Below are 21,802 nucleotides of genomic sequence, written 5' to 3' on the forward strand. Positions count from 1 at the left end.
GGGCTCAGCGGGAAATCTTTATGAAGGGTCCTCTGGAGGACATCCCACAAAAATACAGCAGCCCAAAAATGCAGAAAAACGTGCTCTATCGTTTATGGTTGTTTACAAATTGAACACTGAGTTCCTCATGGCACAGATATCCCTCTATCCTGCATCCAGGTTCCAACAGACAAGATGCCTGTGTGTAATTTGAAGAAAAAGGTTTTCACACCAAGGTGAACCTCCATTCTTTTGACGCGCTTTAGCACATTTTGGCCTGGCACAACACGGTAATTATATCTATACATAGGGACGGGGAAAACAACATCGCAAATGTCCTTATACAGTTTTTTGCGTGTCACAGAGGACAGGTACTCGCCAGAAAAACGTGCGAATAGAAAACGGGCTGTCATAACTATTTCCTTAAAATACCCATACACGCCACCTGGCACGCACCATGTTGATACTACATATTCCGGCATAGCACGCGCCAGCCGTACTTGCATGACACTCTTCCTACACTACAACGACAGACTGTTTGGTCGGTGCTAGCCTAGCCTTAAATATTAGAATGTCGTCGGACGGCACTCTAGACACTGCGTATTAGCAATCTCAGATCGCGTTCACCCCCTTGTGCCACGAATAGCAGTGATTTACCACAAAGAAATAAAAGCTGTAGGAAACAGTGAGCTAATGAACTTATTGTCGTTTGCTGTAATATATATTCCGCGTTTTTTTATAAGCGTTGCCGGAAACCGCTCCAAAATATGCCATTCCTAATTTAAAATGCAAGCCCGCTGACATTTTATAACCGCAACGCGTTTGCCACCGTGATGAATAACTATCGCCATGTTATGTATGCTCTTTTAGATGCCATTGCAATGGCGTCACACCAGATGGTACACTTGAGGCAGGGATTCAATGGCGACGAAAAGACATATGTCGATAAAAAAGTCTTTGGGTGAAGAAAAATTGAGCTAATCGCAGCGCCAAAAATATTTTGGACGTTGCTTTACGCTGAAATAAGATTGTAGTAACTATGGGTTGCTGAGTTTAGCAAACCGTCAAAAGTAAGGAAAAGTACGCCATTTCCTAGTATTAAAACAAGGGTACTCTATCGGTTCGTTACAGGGCTGGTGATAATTTGTAGGTGGGCATCATTCTTTCTAAACTTTATTTTTGGGAACTTTAAATGGTATTTTTAGAGTTCAGGATTGAACATAAAATCGCGGTGCTGCCAGTGGTCACTCAGAAACAGGGAATTCAGCTTATTGTCGCAGTGTTCAAAATATCTCACGCTCTAAGGTGAAACAACACGTTAGCACGAACAAATTACAACACACGAAGCACTGTTTAATTTAAAAAAAGATTATTATAGCGGGAAAACTTACAAACAGGTAGAAATACTTGAATTCAAAACTTATACGCACATAATCTCAAGGCTTGTACTGTACCCACAGGCAGGAATACTTGAATTCAAAACGTGTACCTATGTAATCTCAAAGCTTCTGATAACGTGCACAGGAATAATTTGAGAGGTTGCCGTGTCGCATTGAAACGCTGTCTTAACAGCGGAGCTGTTATTGCTGGCCGTAAGTTTGGTATTGCAGAAACTACCCGAAAGGAACGCTGATCGCTCGGGAACGCGTGCCTCGCGGCGACCGCCGAGCGTTCCCGGAACGCGCAGTGGCTTTAGCAAAAAAAAAAAAAAAGAAAGAAAATCAGGTGGAAACCCCGAGTAGCGAGAAAATACCAATCGCCCGAGAACGCGTGCCTCGATGAATATGACGACGAATACTACTATACTCGGTTACAACTCAAGAACGGCACCACCTCATGTAGTGTATCACTCCGCCAAAGCGCCGGACCCGTGATGTCACTGCGCGCGCGTTTTGAAAGGGGTTTGCTACGAATGCGTGATATCGTCTGTCTTGTCTCACGCAGTTTGTTTGTCGTCATTGGAGTCGTTTATAAGCATATCAAGTCCAAAAATCACGGGAACAGCTCACGCCATGTTCAAAATATCCTTAGTAACGCCCTACTTGCGCCGCGCGGAGAAACATCCGGCTACGGTGATAAGGCACAGCGGCAACTTCCGGTGCCGTTCTTAAGTTGTCACCGAGTATAGCACAGCGCGAAACGAGGACGGACCACGTAAAAAAACAATTTAAAACTACTACAAATGCGTGGTGATGTGTTCTGCACCGCCCACATAAAAAAAAAAATCCTGGTGCTTCGCTACGGTCCAAGCCTTGTGCGACTTAGTGCAAGCTTCCTAAGTTTTAGGGCGGAGCCCTCTGGCAGCAGTTTTTGGGCTTGGCGGCATTGAGCGAACGATGGCAAGACCGAAGAACGAACGAAAGCAAAGGAGGAGACGGACGTCAAATTGTCAGGAGAGGGCGGTTCGTCGTGGCGGCTTAGCGGGACGCTTCTCCGAAAGTGTGCGCGGGGGAGGGGGACAGTATGCTGAGCCCGTACGAGACGCTCGTCTGCGCGACGCTTGGAGATGATAGAGGAAGCGTGCGCGTGACGATGATGTGCGTTCGCTTTATAAGACGCAGTTCGGGGTCCCTTCCTGAGATGTCCCCGCGCCCCAGACGCAGAGGGTTACCATCGCTGCCGTCGAGAGCACCCACCAGTGAGTGCTGCGCCTTAGGCATTGCAGCATTTAGGGGTGATTACTGAACTGCGAGTGAGCACAGGGCCGGGTCAATTGGAGGATAATAGGAGAGACCTTTGCCCTGCAGTGGGCGTAGATAGGCTGGTGATGATGATGATGATGACGATGATGATGGTGATGATGACTGAACTGCGAGTGACGTTACCGGTCGTCAGCCACTCAGATTCGTCAGCCACTGCAGCTAAACGAGCTGCCCTAGCGAAGGCCGAGAAACGCCGACGCCAGAATCCAGAATGAGTGCTGAACAATGTGTGAGCTAACCGGTGCTAGTGCTTCGTCAGCTGCTGCAAAAAAAGTTGCAGACAGACATATACAATCCTTTGCGCCAAAGTAATTTTCAGGCAAAACCGCGTAACAGCTGCGCCCGAATTTCGCGTTAGGCAGTATCGTAATCGCCAGCCATTTTTTTTAAAATTTATTATTCTGTGCATTGGAAGTGCCCCATCAACGTATCTGCTTAATCAAGGAAGAGTGAGGAGTCTCAGCCTGGCGCGAAAATACACAGCAGAGAGGGTGATATCTCCGTAATAACAGGTCTCATCTAAAATTGGTGATTTCGAAGGTCTCGTAGCTCGTTAAAAAACTCGTGAGCTGGCTCATGTCGTCAGTTTAAAGAACAACTTCATGTTCACCGCGCATAAATGACGGGACAAAGGACAGTATAACACTGGACAAGGCGGAATAAGCGCTTGTCCAGTGTTTTTCTTCCTTTGTCCCGTCATTTGTGCGCTGTGAACATGAATCAACAAGCCCGGTTTTCTATGCTAAAGAACAACTCATGCTTCACGTTGAAGGAAGCTAAATGATTAGCTTTGGAGACACAAACTGACACTGTACGAAAGGAGAGAGATGAGGCAATCTTTCTTTTGTCGAGTGTGCCGGTCTTAAGAAGGCATAAAGGAAACTTTCTCGAAACCATTGGTATTCGCACATCCCATAAAAAGTGAAAAAGCCAGCGCTCTTGATATGATATCACGCTCGAAAGTCCGAACTTAGAACTTCACTTTTTTTGCCACCGCTGCGCTTCAAAGAGGTATTTATCCGATAGCGGAAACGTTCACCAGGGAGTGTTGTTCAGATTCCCTGCATTTAACAAAACAAAAAAACAAACAACAGGGAGCCCTAGCTATAGGTCATAAACTTGAGGACTAAGCTCGTCAAAAGAAAAACATCGAGATTTAAAAAAAGATAATTGTAGGGGGAACGCTTTCGTTTAGAAATGGGAGCCAAACTGAGGTGGAAGATGTCCTGCTGGAGTTGAGAAAAGGAGGTGAAGTTTGGCTGAACATGTAACTTGAACAACTAAAAACCGGCTGAAACTCGGCCTAAGGAAGGGAACGTGGATGAGAACGAAAATCTACACAACCGTCTGCCTGCTATGTGTTGTAGTTTGGTGTCAAACGAAAAAGCCTTTTTTCTGCAGCGGGCTTATCGCGGCTGACAATGATGATTGTGAGGAGCAGGAAAGACACCCAGAAGGGCACAACAAAAAGATAAGGACCCAGATTACACGGGTGAAGCTCGGAATTTGGATCAAGGCTTCACACGAGATTGCATTGTGTTAACGGGGAGAGGCTTCGATCGCTACGACGTTATGGTTTTTTTACTACTGCTGCGACCATAGAGCTTCATACTAATGTATACTAGAGGGAAATCTGGTGCCACTGTCTAGGGGAGCCGCGCTTCAGCGAGCGTTCCGTCGCGTACCGGCCACGCACGTTCCACTTGTTTTTGGCATGGCTCCTGAACCGGCTGAAAAGTTGCCTCTGGCTGCAAAAAAGCAACAATATTACTCTAAAAGGTTGTTGAAATTGGTTTTGTTATTATAAAATTTAACTCCCAGAAAGATTTATTAGTCAGTAATTATTTAAAAGCTTTATGCACGATGCAGAAGAAAAAATGTCACCTTTCTCGCTTCGAGACAAAAAAGAAGCCATCTGACTAGCTAAGCCAAGTAGGCGAGGAACGTCGCTAGCATAGAGTTTCATACTAATATTACTAGAGGGAAATCTGGCGCTGCATTCGCGGGCCGCCGTAGGCGGCGCCATTGCAGCTAGCGACGTTCCTCGCCTACTTGGCTTGGTTAGGCGCATGGATTCTTTTTTGTCTCGAAGCCTAAACCAGCAAGAATGTCTAACATTGTTTTCATGCTCATCTCGCATGAAGCTTCTAAATAATCCCTGACAAATCAATCTTTCTGCAGCTTTAATTGTATAATAACAAAACAAATTTGATTCATCTTCTTCAGTGACATTGTTGCGTTTTTGCAGCCAGCGGCAACTTTTCAGCCTGTTCATGAGCCATGCCAAGGACAAGTGGAACGTGCCTGCCCGGTACATGACGGAATGCTCGCTGAAGCGCGGCTCCCCTAGACAGTAGCGCCAGATTTCCCTCTAGTGTACATTAGTATGAAACTCTGGTCGCTAGCTTCAATGGCACCACCCACGGCAGCCTGCGATTGCAGCGCCAGATTTCCCTCTGGTATATATTAGTATGAAACTCAATGGCGGCGACGTTTATGCGCGGCCTGGTTTTAGAGCTGCAGATGCTTGAAATTGTCTCTAAATAGCCGAGCCAAGCGCTCAACGTAGAAAAAACCACGTGGAAATACTGCAGGAGCGCTGCGTGACGTCACGTGTCGTTGACGTTATTTTCCAGCAACCTGTCTCTTTCTGATAGCTGTTACACAATCGTAATTGTGGGCTTCCATGTTACCCAGAATTTTGTTTTAGTACAGAAAATACAACTTGATGGCTCTTAACGTATCAGCGTTTTCTTATGTGCCTTGTTTATCTTTCACCTTAGAAGGAAAAATTTGATTCTCTTTTTTATATGATTTCGGTTTTTCACTACAAGTGACAAACCACAGCATGGCCGAGCAAGTTTTGGTACACTGAGATAAAAAAAAATATTTCTATACAGCTGTAGGCGTGCACAGTCACGCTTATGCATTCTTCCATAAAAGTATCTTAAAAGAATAAAAAGTAACCCCCGCTTTGATTATCCGTTTTAATATATTAGAAATAACGAAGCATCTCGGTCAAGCTAACAGGTGTAGGGTTTTCCGTATTGCGTTGAAATCCTGTATTTTTGTCAGAGAGCTAGTTCATTTTATTTTACGTTATTTTGTTGCGACTGCTATTTTCTTTGCGCCTTCCCTTTCCCTTGGTCTTCAGAGCCACATGTGGAACAAGTAGTATATGTCAACATTACGAGCTGTACAAAGGTGGGGCAAGCCTTCAACATTTTTATCTAGCGAAGCAGGGTTATAGGAGCAAAATTATTTGGCTGCATCTAATCTCACGGCAGCCGTGAGATTAGATGCAGCAGATGGGGCAGTTCTCACGGCAGTTTCCTAAAAGGTGATTGGCCTAAAATTCACTGAATAATATTACCTCCCAACGTAACCTAACATAACCTAACCTCACCGAACCTAACGTAATCCAACCGAACGTATCAGAACCTACCTAAATCCAGGCACTGCAACAAACCTGACCTTACCCAGCCCAACAACACAGAACACAACCTATATTAAACCTAATCAACCCATTCTAGAAACCGTTTGCGACGATGTCTTGATGTAGTAATAACCAAAATAAAAACCAAAACAATATCACGATGAGCGAAAATTTCCAAAATTCCGAAAGCTTAAAAAAACACTTCACCAATGGCGGACTCGAACCTGGGCCTTCATGATAAAAAGCAAGTTTTATTGCCTACTTCGACATTTTTGCAGTACATCCAACATCATCTCATATTGTTAAGATCCGTCAGCGCTACTTGGCTGTCTCAGTGGCTTTAAAACTTTCTAAGACACACTAAATCGTCAAGCACAGGCAACCACTCAGAGGGGGTTCATCCTCTGCACGAAATACTTGCCGTATATACTGTACGCTTTCGATGAAGTTTTCCCTGACAGGCCGGGCATTTATATGCGCATTCCTCACCGCCATTCTCGTCCTCCATATACTATGACGACTGAGGAGCATGGTCAAAGCGTACGGCACACCACCCTCGTTTTTCACGGGTAGGAACCGAATTCAGTGCGGTGTTTTGGGTAAGTCTTTCTTTAACGTACGTTGGAGGATGTCCCAGTGGAACACTGTATCCTAACAGTCGATAAAGACGTGATTAACAGTTCCCGGCTTTTTGCACAGACTGCAGTCGGTTGTCCACGGCAAAAAAATGCCTCTTTCTGCTAACCACGTATTTACGGGAAGGGTTTCGCTGTGCTTTAAAAAAAAAGGGCTTCATTGCATGTTTCACCGGCATACATTTCACCCTACTTAAAACGTCAATCCCAGTGCGTGTACCGTATAAGGACCTATACGGTGGCACCGGTAAACAAACATTCACTAAATCTTTGTACAGGCGCTTCCTGGAAACACTACACAGGTAGTCGAAAGAAAACCGTACCTTCAAGAATTCAACAGACAGAGCCACTTCTGGCAAATATCCTTTAACCCCCCTGCAAACAATATCACTTGAGGACACAACAAAGTCAGGTAGCACATTTTTCAATCGCACTTGAATTACAATGAGCAAGAAGGCGTCTTTCTGATCCCGCACAAAACAAGACCTTGCGACAACTTGTCGTAAAAATAAATGACAAAGACCAAGTCCTCGCTTTTTGACTGGTCGAAAAATATTAGAGCGATTGGTTCTTTCCCACCTGGAAGACCAAATAAAGACAGCAAATACTCTGTGGATTTTTTGGACATTAGCACGTGACATAAACAACACTTCTAGCACAACCACACTTCGGCTAACAAAAAAATGTTGCAGATAATGGCACGGGCAAACAAACGAAAATTGCGCCCTTGCCAGTTTCTCGTTTTGTCCCTCAACTTTTCGGTGTCGTTACTCCAATCGTCCAGGCTATCCCTATAATGCTCCAGCGGCACCCCCAGATATTTTGTTCGTACCGTGGTCCATTGTACGCATTCAAAAATAGGAGTTGTTGAGAACCAGTTCCCGTGCCAAAGTCCCGAACATTTGTCCCAGTTAATTGCAGCCCCAGATTTTTCACAGAAGGACTTAACCACCTTAACTGCTTCGCTTTTGCTCTTTTGATCGCGACAGAAAACAGCTATATCATCTGCGTATGCGAGAAGTTTTACATCAGTGTTCTGTAATGCGAACCCTCGAATTCCTTCATGCTTGATTATTTTCAGACAGAAAGGCTTGAGACACAACGCAAAAAGAAGTGGCGATTCTCACGGTGGCCGTGATTATAAGCACTACCAAATTCTTTCACATGAAACTTGTAACAAATTTACCGTCACGAGGGTACGGTGAGAGGGAGGAAGAAAAAACAACTATAAATCTCATTTATTCCCAGGGCTGGGTATTTTTTATTTACTTCGTTCATTCTTATTTGATCATACGGCCTATCCAATATGTGATTTTGGCTGGCGGAGCGATAGGCACAGCTGAAATATATATATATATATATATATATATATATATATATATATATATATATATATATATATATATATATATATATATATATATATATATATATATATATATATATATATATATATACAGAAAGAAATGCCGGCAGTCTACAACGCCAAAGAAGGCATAGGGGAAGGTTAGACTATTTTTTTTTACCGTTAGTGACGTTACATTATTAATTATTTTTATTAATTACGTGAGAAAGAAAGAAAGAAAAACACGCGCCCAGAGTGGGGACCGAACCCACGCCTTTCGATTAGATCTCGAATGCCTTACCAATTCGGCTATCTGGGCGACTGTGTTCTGCTTCACTTTTTGGGGTATTTATATTTACTACAACTGTATCTGACGCTTGAGGGTGGTAGCCAGCGCCACTCAGACTACACGGGGAGAAGGGGACCTTCTTTTTTCAACCCCCGGGGCGTGACGCGAACGTCTACAGCCTGTCGTGAGCGGTCAACTGGCGGGAAACCCTCTTATGCTACCTTGGCATCAAGGCTGCCAGAACCGAGGCCCTCGCTAAGCTTTCGCGCGATAATAGGGTTTGGAAATGAGGGGCTCGTTAGGAAATACAGAAAGAAATGCCGGCAGTCTACAACGCCAAAGAAGGCATAGGGGAAGGTTAGACTATTTTTTTTTACCGTTAGTGACGTTAGTGACGTGGCGTTAGTGACGTGGCGCTGGCTACCACCCTCAAGCGTCAGATACACTTGTAGTAAATATAAATACCCCAGAAAGTGAAGCAGAACACAGTCGCCCAGATAGCCGAATTGGTAAGGCATTCGAGATCTAATCGAAAGGCGTGGGTTCGGTCCCCACTCTGGGCGCGTGTTTTTCTTTCTTTCTTTCTCACGTAATTCATAAAAATAATTAATAATGTAACGTCACTAACGGTAAAAAAAAATAGTCTAACCTTCCCCTATGCCTTCTTTGGCGTTGTAGACTGCCGGCATTTCTTTCTGTATTTCCTAACGAGCCCCTCATTTCCAAACCCTATATATATATATATATATATATATATATATATATATATATATATATATATATATATATATATATATATATATATATATATATATATATATATATATATATATATATATATATATAGACCAGAGGCAGCATTGCGCTAATAAAAGGTGCCTGCGGTATGATATATAAGAAGCACATTATATGTGACTCATCCCAGCTAAACACCTAAATGTATGGTTTAAGCATCCAAATTCTTTGTCTATGTAAGTTTACATGTCGTACTGGCGAACACATACCAAAAAAGGCCGTCTCCTTCCTGGCATCCGGTTGCCTTGGTTAATTTGTTTTTAGGCAAACTTTTATATGTAAAGGATTCAGTGTATGTTTGCCGTTCCTCAACAAAACGTACTTCCCAGTTTATGAGGGAGAACACGCCTTAAGACTGCCTTGGCTGCCTGAACTCGTCATAGATGGAGACAGCTCCAGGGGTTGGTACAATGCTGGATATGGCCTATCATTTGGATGGTGTACGCGAAGTTATGGCACAAGCATATGGGTTCGTTTTACTAATTGCAAGAGCTCTGGACTTGGTATCAAGCGGTGCAAATGTCCCGAAAATGCTGAGATAACAATCTACTTACCTTACATAATAAGTGGTTTGATTGCAGGAGTCACACAGGCTAGAGTTCCGGGTTTTCTTGTTCTGCTTTGTACAAAGCCTACTGGTTGAGAGTCAATATTATTGCGCAGTCTCAACAGAACACGGACGAAACAGTTTTTGTCAAACTTTGTAAAAACAGTTATATGACAACTGGGCGCCAAAATGGATGTATTATTTCAAAAATATTATTCTAACTTTCGAAGTTCGGTTGTTCTAAGTGGAGTGCCAGTGCTGTATAATTCCCTCTACTGTCATTACAGGGCTTCTACGGGTAGGAAACAGACAGTCTGATGTTTGTCCACAGTTTTGAACAGCCTTCGTTCAAAATTATGTAATCTCAAAGCCACAGTCCCTATGGTTACAGGCGGGGAAACAAACAAATGTGTGTGTGTGCATCATCTAACCCTGTGCGGAATACGCAATTTACAGTCGAACCTCGTTATAATGAAGTGGTACCGGGACAGCAAATTAATTCGCTATATCCGATATTCGTTGTGACAGTACAGGTAAACAATGGGCTCCAACAAATCGGGAATCTGGCTCGGGCAAAAATACTTGTTACAAAAGTGTATTTTTCTGACCTCAAATTCACTACAAACAGGGTAACCGTAAACTTTCTCCTTGTTGCATTTCAACCTCAACGAACCAGAGCATGAGTACGTGAAATTACAACAGAACAAAGTTCGCTTGACAAAACAGACCTGCGTCATTATTTATTTGATGAAGGATGTCATCTTCGCAGCACTGACGAGGATGAAGCTTTCCACAGTGTCCATGAACAAAGGACCTTCACACTTCTGCAGTTTCGGACGACGTTTTTTTAAGTAGCTTCTCAGACCCCTGGCAAAATATTTCTTCGTTATGTCCCATATTGCGTGGTTTTAGTTTCGTTATAAATGGACACGTGTCATTGAAATAAAGTGTGACCAACCAAAGTTTGTGTTTAGTTTGCTATAGCCGATAATTCGCTATATCACTGTTCGTTATAACGCGGTTCAACTGTATACATCTCAGCTGGTCATGCATCTCGACTAAGTGGAAGGGCTCGTAATTTTTAATAATATTTTTGCACTTGTTTAACGCTGCTATCCCTTCAATACTGCCCAGTGGCGTTGTGAATTGCTTGGTTATTTTTTGATTTCCATATTATTTTAGGAAACAACGCTCTGTTACTAACGTCGTTTTCTAGTTGCTAGCCAGCGCAAACGTTAAATCAACACGTACGTCCCAGACCTGTTTTCATGCAGTAGTTTCGCCGGTATTTTTCTAGATTACTGGTCATTGTATATAAGTACGAAATGTGGGTCGGAGAAAGCACAATGCCGGCCGAGAATGATTGCTAGAATAGTAGTCACAAGGTCCAGGTGATAAAGATGTAGGTCATTTCCCTCAAGCATGTGGTGCGTGTCTCGCCTATTCCACGGGTGCCGTCAAAAACGCATAAAAGCGCGTAAGGTTGAATCCAAAGGCAGGTAGCAATTGGCGTCTCTTTTTTCGGTGGTCAACCCTTACCGAAGCTTCCACGATGAAGACCACTTTTGTGCTTTGTTTTATGTCCTGCCTGGTTCTAGGTAAGCGATGCTTGCAGCAAGAAACCTTCATTGCCTCGGTCAAATTCTGTGCCCAACCCGTAATATGCGGCGCAGTTGGCGTCAGCCATTTTTTAATTGAACCGTGTACTCATGGGTGAATGTTTTATTACAGTGTTCGCTACACCGCAGTTAGCATTTTTTCGGTATCACTTGCATTGGGATCGTATATTATTGCGGTTTCTTAGTTTTTAAAGTTTACGTATGTTGAAGAATTGCGTTACGGTGTCAAATATTTCCCGAAGAGTTTTCCGCCTGTCTACAGTGCAAAGTTTATTTTTTATTTTGCAAAAACATAACGGGCGTCTTCCGACAGGCCGCTCGTATTAGTAACTCCCCCAAGCCTTCGAAAACTGGTATCCAGCGTATCGCGTTTACATAGTCCTCTTGAAGCTAATTAATTTAATGGCGAAACCAGAAATTATTAGCATCATAGTAAAGTTTTAGAAGTGATGGAACACTTCAGGCTTTATGTTCACCTTTTGGAGACAACAACATGGGCATCTGAGCTCCCTTTGATGTAGTGAACTCGTGATTGTTCAAGCGTTTGTGTTGTACTGCCTAGAGCTTCCTGTATTAATTATCCTGTTTAACTTGCGCTTGCCTTTATACAACCGTCATCATCATCAACCCATCTCCTTTGCGTTGTTTCTACTCTTCGTTGCTATGTCAATCCCCTTTGATAGACGGTCTTACGCCAATTTGTTTATTAGTCCTATTCCTATAGGCTTAACGCTTTGAATCTGCAAATCCGCGCGCTGTAACAGCTTTCTCGTTCAAAATTCCGACCTCTCGGGAACCTAGTAAAACAACGCCAGGAAAGTGATATTTGGCATAAAGCAAGAAGTAAACGTGAAGATGGAAACTCTAAATTTTTTTTCCAAGATTCTGAATATTTTTTTGTGTAATTCGCTGCCGAATCTTACTCCCCATGCATTTGTATGAATAGTTTTCGTGGCTCTGGCTGGAGCTTAGTCTCGCAACGTGCTAGACTTGAAACTATGCACAAAGCAAGTTTTCACCCCCAATATTAGCTGCGAGAACATATTTTACATTCCGCTAAATAACTACACACTGTTCAAAGAACTGCCATGAGCGGGAAAGCTGCACGTTATATATATATGCCTTTGTGTGTATGTTTATGCGCGTGTTTGAGGTGTTCTTAGGTGATCAATGAGACTCATAAACAACAGTAGAAATCAGTGTTGCGCATTCACAGTGGGGTTCTTCGTCCAGTAACATTACGAGTTTGAGATAGTGAACGGCAGTGATGGCTGGTGGCTGCAAGGTGGACACAAAAATACTGTACCTTAACTGTTTTGACTCAGGACACTACAGCTGCTTCGGGAAAGGGTGACTGCGTCCATTATGCCGACAGAAATTATTTTGGAACATTTGTAGGGCCACCGATCGAGGGCAGCCCTAATAAAACTTCACTCAATTACTGGATCATCACCCCTAGGCGTCTTCACAAAAGTATAAAAGTAATCGGCGGCAACTTGAAACAACTTCTTTACACAACAAATGTCGCGTTTGTGTGCAGGGCTCGCCCAAATGCAGGGCCAAAATCAGGAGGCCTATCGTGCTGTCGACTTCGACATTGGCTGCAGGCCAGCGCCAATTACAGGACTATGTAAGGCGTATTTCGAGCGGTGGTACTTTGACATCGAAACGGGCAGGTGCGAGCAATTCGTGTATGGAGGCTGCGGCGGGAATGCGAACCGGTACAAGACCCTCAGGGAGTGTGAAATCGCCTGCCTCCGTGAGTGATTTTAACCTTAACTCTTGTATTGTGAAATGTCAAAAAGCTTTCTTTACAATAGATAATATTGTTAATAAATTAAATAATGCGCGCTTCTACAACGATCATATGTCGGTGCATGATATAGGGCAATGAGGCTCTTTAGTTCAATACCAATCGGGGAATTTTGAGTGAAGGGACGTATTGAAAAACAAGGGGTCACAGAATTTATACAAAATGCCATGAAAATAATGCCGTTTGGGAACAAATTATGCGTAATTCCTCTATTTACCGACCTTTCTGGCAAGGCAGGTCCCAGGTGTTTTTTCGTAATATAAATTGTACTGATCGGTATTATGCATTATTCTTGCTTTCTTATAATTTATTTCAAATACGCAAGTCACGTACGTAAGTGCGGATGGATAACTGAGACCGATTCAGCGTATTCTGGCATAACAAAATGTTTAGCAATAGTAGTTCTATCTGCTACCCGGCGGGGTTGCTGTAGGGCAATCGATCCTCATTAGTTTGCTGTGCACGTGTCCCGTTAATTGGTAGGTCGCCTCTGTTAGTCCGTCACTGGGTATTGAGTATTCAATGACCAGCCGAATCATTGGCGAATGCCGTGCAGACATACTAGTACGAGCCTCAATCTCCGAGCCTGCGTACTCCTGGCAACTACCGCGGCCATCTGAATTTTGGCCGAGCGGCGGCGCGTGCCACTACACTTTCGCACTCTTGTTATTTGGAGAAACACGTTTGAAACAATTGTTATTTCGTGTGCGCTTCGGGACAAATGAAATCTACAGTGCAATTAGGCAGCCATGGTGTTGCCTTCTAACGGTTCAAAAGCTATAACCACTTCTTTTAATGCAAGAAACACACCAATTTTTAAAGAACTAAATCTTTGTCGCCAACGGAGCACTTTGGCCAAACTGAAAATGGAACTTTTATTGATTTTTATTGTCCGGAAATTATAATCATTCGCTATAAACGTTCAAATATCAATCTTATAGTTGTCGTTAGGTCTAAGGAAAGGATTTAGATCTAAGATCGCGACTCACGCTATACGTTTCGCTCTGTGCGACTTTGACGTCTGCTAGGGGCGAAGACTACAACATAAGTTAATGTGCGTGCACACACGTAAAATTTGCTACCACCGTTAGTGGGATTTATGTGCTGGCATTTTTATGTACGATTTTATGTACGAACGCAGGTGTTTGAGAAGGAAGGCCAGAACCAAACTTCACGTGACCATGCGCTTCGAACTTGTTTGACAAGGTAAGTTCATGAAAACAGTCTGCTTCTAGTAAATGCTGTAAAAAAGTGCATGATTTGTTATGGGTTTTGTAGGAGTGAATTGACCAAAGATACAAAAACACCTAAAGATAGTTCCGCGATGGCAAGGCGGAGCAAGCTTATAGTGCTCAGTGGCGAACGCGTTGTGATGCTGAGCCCGGGGATGCCGGTTTAATCCAGCCGACAGCCGTCGCTTTTCAGACGGAGGTAAAAACCAAAGAGGCCCGTGTTTCGATTTTTTGGGTTCACGGTAAAGATCCCTACGCCGTTAAAATAATTCCGTAGACCTCAACTACGGCGTATATGGTAACCAAGGAGCAGCTACGTCGGGTTAATGTGAACTACTTACCGCTAAGATAGCCCAAAGAAAAGAATTTTCTGGTAAGAGTAATCAAAACACCCGTGTTTTCTTTCGCCTTATTTCAGGCTGTGCAACGTGTGGAACCCTGGACGACTGACGCAAATGTGGATGGTTTTAAACCGCGTCGCTCCTGCTACATCTTTGAATTCAATAAAAACCAGTATTAATAACCTAGTTTCTTTCATGATTTTAAAGGTGCGAAAACCAAACAACACAACTAATAATGGTTGTTAAAATTTTTGCAAGTGGTAATTTTAGGTTGGTATATGTGAAACGGGTAGCTAAAAGAGCACTCGCGTCTGAATGCACGGCAACAAGGATATTTTAGCCTCAACAATTATTTCAAGCCGACGGAACAAAACAAAAACCTAGGTACCAGCTGAGAATTGCTATGGCCCTTCTTCACTAATACAGCCGTCGTTTCGCCAGGAGGAATTTTAAAGGAAATTAGAACTGATTGTTCCCTACGCGTGGGCCACTCACGAATATAGTCTCGGGAAGTATAAAAAAAAACGCTTGGGGCAGTATCCAAAAATAAAAACGTTTTAACTGTTTCTTTTGATAAATATAAACGAAAAAAAAAACCATTTAGAACTATAGGAAGCAGACTGTTTGGTGTGGCTGACGTTGCTTCCTACATTTATTTGGAGAGCGTAGGTCCGGCCAGAAGTGGTAGCGGCGAAGACGAGCTCCCGCCCAGCTGCGTGCGCGGTTGTGTTCGATTCTCTCGCGTGACACTGCTGACGCTGGCGAGGCACCGCTGATGATGATCCTGGCACTCATGATGACGATGGCGATGGTGTCGCTACAAAAAAACAACGTCACGAGGTAACACGTAGGCGCAACGAATAGGTCACTACTATTAAGCATGTCTTACCCATACACAAATTTATTTCTTTCGTGCTGGTAAGCTTGAGAACGAAGTAGAATATGACATCATCCCGTTTTTGTCGTATACAAATTTTAAAGCTTCGATTTTCATAGGCAGCAAAATATTGGCCGACTTGAGAGCCGAAATTCAAGCTTGGTAGTTCACACCACTTGTTTACACAAATTACAAATTTATAATCTGCCTGGTGTATAGACGTAATATTTACGAACATACCAATTGCCAGGAGATCATTGTCTATATATCTATATATATATATATATATATATATATATATATATATATATATATATATATATATATATATATATCAGAAGAAATCTTCGAACAAGGTAGCGACCACGATTGTTGCCAATGTTTCAGTAAAGAGACTTGCCTTCGTCAGGGACTGACGAAGCAGCTCAGTTCTTCAACTTTGAATTCGTGATCAGTGGGTGAGAATATTTACTGGGCGCTGAAGAAACTCTACCCTGAGTGTTAAATACATGAAATTAAAAATGACGTTTTGTGCAAGTGCAGACTTCAACTGGAAATGATTACCCGAGCTGGAACTGATAGAACCCAAAAAACCAGATTTACAGTTGGCTACTACAGTTTTGTGAGTTCTTCGCGCTTACGTGTTTATAGCCTGTGTAGACTTTTGCTTCGTATTGGGGCACAAACATTACGTTCCTTAAGAAAGAAGAACAGTTGCGAGTAGCCGATGTGCCCGAAATTCCATCTGGAACGAAAAATAACCGAGAAGAGAAATAAAAGATAAAAATTAGAAACGAAAGGAGGATCATATTGCTCAGGGTTTCATAGCGTTCCGGAGGAAGCGGTTGGTTTTCCTGGTGGTTGTTAGCGCTCTCCCGGTAACGCTTGCCCAACAGCTGTACCACCTCTATGTCAGAATGACTTCATGTGTCTTACCTACCATGGCAAAAAAGAGTAAGAGAACATATCTGTAGCACAAATATTCCAGGAATGATATCTGTGGAATTGAATCGAAATGCCCGTATTTTATGCGGAATATTTTGTTTTTTCTTCACTCCCGAGAGGTTTTTACGCAGCGTTCTTTAAACAAGTAGTTATGTACAGATCCTTTCAAAAGGCTGCTTAAGTTTAGTTTCGATTACTAGCATCTCAGTAAAAGCTGTCCGAAATTTTAAAAATGCTGAGACGGAATAACACTTTTACTTCAACATATCGCGCCACGGAGGACAACAAAATAAAGCAGTCCGGGTTACAATGGTAAAAATGCCTAATGCCGAAAATACGGCGCCTAATATTCACCGTAAATCAACAGAAGCTTTTGCATTCGCGCTTATTTCTTCCCCCGAATTCTGGCAACGAAGGTCGCAGTGGTAAACAACACTTGTTTTCCAGGTCTGTGTTTGTTTTGACATGCGTTACGCCGAACTAAGTAAACATCTTCACATTCCGTCTTGTTATCATATCTGCACCGCACGCTGCCACTTTCGCCTTATCGTTGTTAAGTGGAGGTTTGGTGTCCTGCCAAGTTCCGCTACACCCTCCCAGCAAATAAAAATGGCTATCAAAAGAGAGGGAACATATGCGGCGTTCGAAGAAGCTGCTGCAAAGCTTTAGTGCTGCACTCTTACTACGCCTTTCTAAAGAGACGCAGAAGTCGTCAAGTCCTAAAATCACCTCACTGATGACACCCGGCTCAGAGTGTTCTTACACGTTCTTTTTTTGGGTGAATTTCTAGGAAGTGCAGGCTAAGCCCTAGAAAATGTTTACAGAAATGTATCTTGTTTTCTCTCCCAGTTTAGTCGCACCTTGATTTAAGTAAGCAAATGAGTCGCGGATAGCACAATTTTGCAAAGGAATCGAATAAATATTTTTTCTCTTTGGTTACCCCCGATAAACGAGCACAATGCTTAGAACGGCATACGCAGACCATGGCAAGTCCGAAAATCACAGCACAGCACACCGAATAGAACGTTAGACAAATGGTAGGGCACGATAGATTGTTGATTAGCTGTTAAAGCAATCAATCATCAAAAAGGAACACTGCGTGATGGCTTGTTGGTGAGGTACATATTTTTGTTCAGAGGAAACAGTGTATTGGGGATGCGAAAGTGAGTTTCCGCAGTTTTTTCTCTAAATTTGCAAACGTATTTTTAAATATTTCGCTACCTCTACGGCAATCGGCAATGGTGATGCGAAGAAAATCATGCGTGGACGGCAGGGAAACCACACGCGCTTTACGAGGAAACGTCCAAAATTAAAGCTGAAGCTACATCACGAACCTCATGTAAATATATACTAACGTTGCGGAAAATTTAATGTGCCGCTATGTGAATGCCATTTGCGAGCTGTATTAGCGAGCTAGGTTCCGTCCATAGGCTGAATACTCGTGGGAGCTTCGAAAGTTTAACCATTGATTCACGCCACCTTTCACCTGCCATGAAAATCTTCATGTTTACAGCCGTTTCTGTTTTAAACAAACTACAGCGTTATAAGCCTGGAAACCATGCTGCAAATCACATTTGGAACTAAAAAGGTTATGTTCCGAATTCCGTTAAACGTCAAGATCTGTTAGAGGACACATTTATTTTCAAAAGAGTACTGGATGATGCACTGGCATTTAAAATTCGTTATGTGCGCTGCTTCTTTCTGTGGCCAGAATTTTATGCCTCTGGTTACGCATTGTATTTTTCGCAAAAGGGAGTAAAACCACATTTGCATTAAAGCACATTTTATTCATTAGCTGGCATAGAATTACACAAGCACACGATAAACAGCTGATAACCGCTCACAAGCTGATGTTCCTTTTCAAGTGATGAGGCGCGCACACTCGTTGTTCATGCAATGTACATTGATGACTTTACGGGTCGTTAGTTTGCCGCAGAAAGTGGAAAGCTGCGACCACAAAGGTATTGACGTGGTTCCTGAACCATATGTCAAGTTGGGAACAGCTGAAATCTTAAAATGATGCGGTCATTTTTTATGTATCCGGCACTTTCCAAGTCGGTCGTGCAGTATGAATCGTTCAGAGGAAGTTGCAGGAACATGGGACCTTTCACCGGTGGTGTCCGCGGCACGTCGCAGCAAATTCTCTGCACCATCTTGTTCTCCGAAGGTCTTTCCGGATGAATAATTACCTGCTTGATTTGCTGAAATGGCCACGTCAATGCTTGGTCTGTAAGCTCCATCTGTAGCTTAAATACAAATCTTAGCACAAGTAGGCCGCCAGACAAGCTCCCCTTATAAAACGTGGCGCCTGGCGTCAAATAGTGGCCGCCAATGTGGACGCTCTGGCTCCAGCAAGTGTACTCCCCTCCTGCCCATGTGCGGATCTTCGAGTCGAGGTAGCGGTCTACAACCCACTGGTACGTTTTCTGTGCTTTTCCCAAATGACGAATGAAGGCGTTTACGGCTGTTTCAAATGGTTCAATAAGTACAGTCGTACGACCTCTCACCCAGCTGACGTGAGAGTGTTGCTGCTGTGATGGGCCGTGTGTCATGGCCGAGTCAGCTTGAGATTGACCCGAATAGTTTTGGATTAAGTCAAACGTTTGTCCGTAGCCTGGGTTATCGTCTCTGTCGAGCAAAGAAGTGACACTAAAGAGTCGTTCAGCTACAGTGCACATATCATTTAAGGACTCACCTACATGCTTCAAAAGCACCACTTCAGGAGGACTGCTCTGGGGAGGATTTTGGGAATCAGTGTATGGCTCCAAAAAGTTCATAACTTTTCTTAGAGTTTTTTGGAGCTCTTTTCTAAGCTCTCGACTTTCACTCGCAATGTCATCTATGAGTTTTTTTGCAGACCTGCTTTGTCTATCAAGATGTGTTCTTCCGCATAGATTTGTCATTACTGCCTCTTTCAAGGATGCCAGCCCTGTTGCGTTTGGATTTTGTTCATTCACGCTGCTCCCACAAACCCTTAGAATACGATGTACTATTTCTCCTGGCGCACCAGTCTCCGGGACTAACAAATTTTTGTCGTAAAGCATTTTTGGGTCTGTATTGAGGAGGTATTGTTCAGTTGAGAGCAGTCTTTCTCTTCGGCCTGTAGCTTTTACAAGGGCAGGTGAAGGCTCTTCGTGGTGTCTGCAGCCATTACAACCCGTAATGGTCGCTGAGAACTTCGGCCTATTTGTGGAGGGTTCACAATCGCTGGGACATTGCCGGCACATCTTGCACACCGAACGAACACTTCCACTTGCTTTCCTTTCTTTCGAGCACCTGACCTGAAACAAAACAATTATTGCTTCTTCAGCGTTTTTAGGAAATTGCTACAAACAATTTGCTGAGGTTTTTCAAAAATATTGCCTTTATGAAACGATCAAAACAAGAAAAACCTTGCAGTTTGGCATTACATTTTCCTTTAACGTCCGTGATTTCTGTAAACCACATGTTTTACAGCTCCCCAGTAAACGTGCCTTTTGCGTTAGTGAACATGTTGTTGTTTCAGGACATTCACTTATTTCAAACAGCCAATGAGATCAAGTATTACGGTTGCCATGTACTCATACAGCCAGGTGTTGACGCAGCCGGGAGGACTCAAAGTGCCAGCAGTAATGATCAGGCCAAGTGCATGAAGAAATGTATTGTTGCCGTGGAACTAGGAATAAATGACACAGTTATTGTGCCACGGCAAAGTTTCAATTTCAAAAAGTTTCTAATACGCTTGGTAAAACACGACTAGTTGGTGCAGTTTTGGTGCTATTGTTTCTTTAAGCATTGGTGTTATTTCTATCGCGGAAAATTTATTGTTCAACCATAATTCCAGAGCTTAAGAGATGGCTACTGCACTTAAAAATGTTCGAAAGGCAAAAAATTTGGATGTATACTTAAAAAGCTTACCTGATCGATAAGCGCGCAGCAGAAAGAACAATGTACTTAAAACGCGAGTACTGCACTTTTGTTTGAATTCTACCGTTTTTTACTCTATATTTTCTAGAACCAGGAATGGCTTTTTGCTGTCATTTTTAGGCTTCCCAGAAATTACTGCACACAACCCCCCCTTGCATTGCATTATTTAAAGGAGCCATGAAGAGAAAATGCAAGTTGGTTTTATTCGAAAGATTTCGTGTTTTATAGTGCCCGCAGCGCTCGTCCGAATACAAACGGTGCTTTATTCACTGAGAAATTAAACAATTTAGGTTATAATTTTGATTTTCCCGCTCAATCGTGCGTTTTCGTTGTCCCAAGTGACATCACTGGAACCGACCGCTCTGCAGCCTAGAGTACCTTCATTCACGCATCCGCCGTACAGGGTAGAGACACGTATACGCTGGCGCCGCCATTTTCGGTTGCTCGCTCGCCGCCGAAGCAAGTCATTGTGTCAAAACCGCGCTAAAATTATCGCCGAAACGCGGTTTACTGAAGAAGTTTGAATCAAAATGTCTGTTTCGCGTTGCTAGGTCTCGTGGGAAACGAAAAGAATAACGCGTTGAGCCCGTTGGCCCAATTGCGGCGGCACGGGACCGTTCAAAGGTTGTCTCGACCCTGTACAGTGGTGTTGGTTTGTTCCCGCGTTTCTTTACGTTCCGTAACCTAGATGGCGCCACCATACCGTGGCAAGCGTTTGGTTTGTTTTTGCCCGCATTTAAACCTGGCTTGTTTTTGTTCTGGGAGAAAATATTCGTTCCCTAAAACAGTGCTCGCTCGACAAATGGGGTCACGTAAGACACCGTTGCTTGCGTCAATCGGCCAGTGTCGTCTGAGACAACCCCAAGCCCCGTAGTGCTGTGCAGCAAAACACCAAGCATGCTGTGCGCAGTACGAACAGCAGAACGCATCAGTACTTCTATGTTTACATGTGCTTTCGTAACTTCCACTGTTTGTCCCATCATTCTTATTGCTTTGTGAAGAATGTGCCCTAAATTTAAGCGCAAATCGCTCGTTCGTCTCGTTTGTAAGTTCTACCTAATTTGCGTCTGCTTCTGCCAGCCTCCGCCAATCGCAGAGCTTAGCTCATGTGACGACATAGGTTCTGTTGCGGGAAATGAGCTGGTGGGTCGCATGACCATTCCCGTTTTTCCTAATTATGTAGCTTATTTGAGCGAAGTTTACGTTAAAAGTGGTGTCAGTATGATTCTAACGAGGCAATCTTTTGAATGAACCAAACTTGTGTTTTCTCTTCATGGCTCCTTTAATCACTTGCACATATTCGCTTAAAAGAAATGTTTTTATAAACGTATCTCGTCTGAG

At 43.2% G+C, this 21,802-nt stretch overlaps 1 protein-coding gene across 1 annotated transcript; it reads left to right on the plus strand.

Moving 5' to 3' along the window:
• Nucleotides 1–11,095: 11,095 nt before the first annotated feature.
• On the plus strand, nt 11,096–14,915 carry LOC144141894 (PI-stichotoxin-She2a-like). Its single transcript, XM_077673365.1, has 4 exons — nt 11,096–11,326; nt 12,888–13,106; nt 14,302–14,366; nt 14,811–14,915. The coding sequence occupies exons 1-3, from the start codon at nt 11,281–11,283 to the stop codon at nt 14,307–14,309; spliced, it is 273 nt and encodes a 90-aa protein (XP_077529491.1). The 5' UTR covers nt 11,096–11,280; the 3' UTR covers nt 14,310–14,366; nt 14,811–14,915.
• Nucleotides 14,916–21,802: the final 6,887 nt, after the last annotated feature.

The sequence above is a fragment of the Haemaphysalis longicornis genome, unplaced genomic scaffold (genome assembly GCF_048455015.1).
Source record: "Haemaphysalis longicornis isolate Haplotype H1 unplaced genomic scaffold, Haemaphysalis longicornis Haplotype H1 scaffold_6, whole genome shotgun sequence".
NCBI lineage: Eukaryota > Metazoa > Arthropoda > Arachnida > Ixodida > Ixodidae > Haemaphysalis > Haemaphysalis longicornis.

Coding starts and splice junctions, on each gene's coding strand:
- LOC144141894 (XM_077673365.1), top strand. CDS start 11,281: ATGAAGACCACTTTTGTGCTTTGTTTTATGTCCTGCCTGGTTCTAG. Junction 11,327..12,887: donor TATGTCCTGCCTGGTTCTAG/GTAAGCGATGCT, acceptor GTTTGTGTGCAG/GGCTCGCCCAAATGCAGGGC.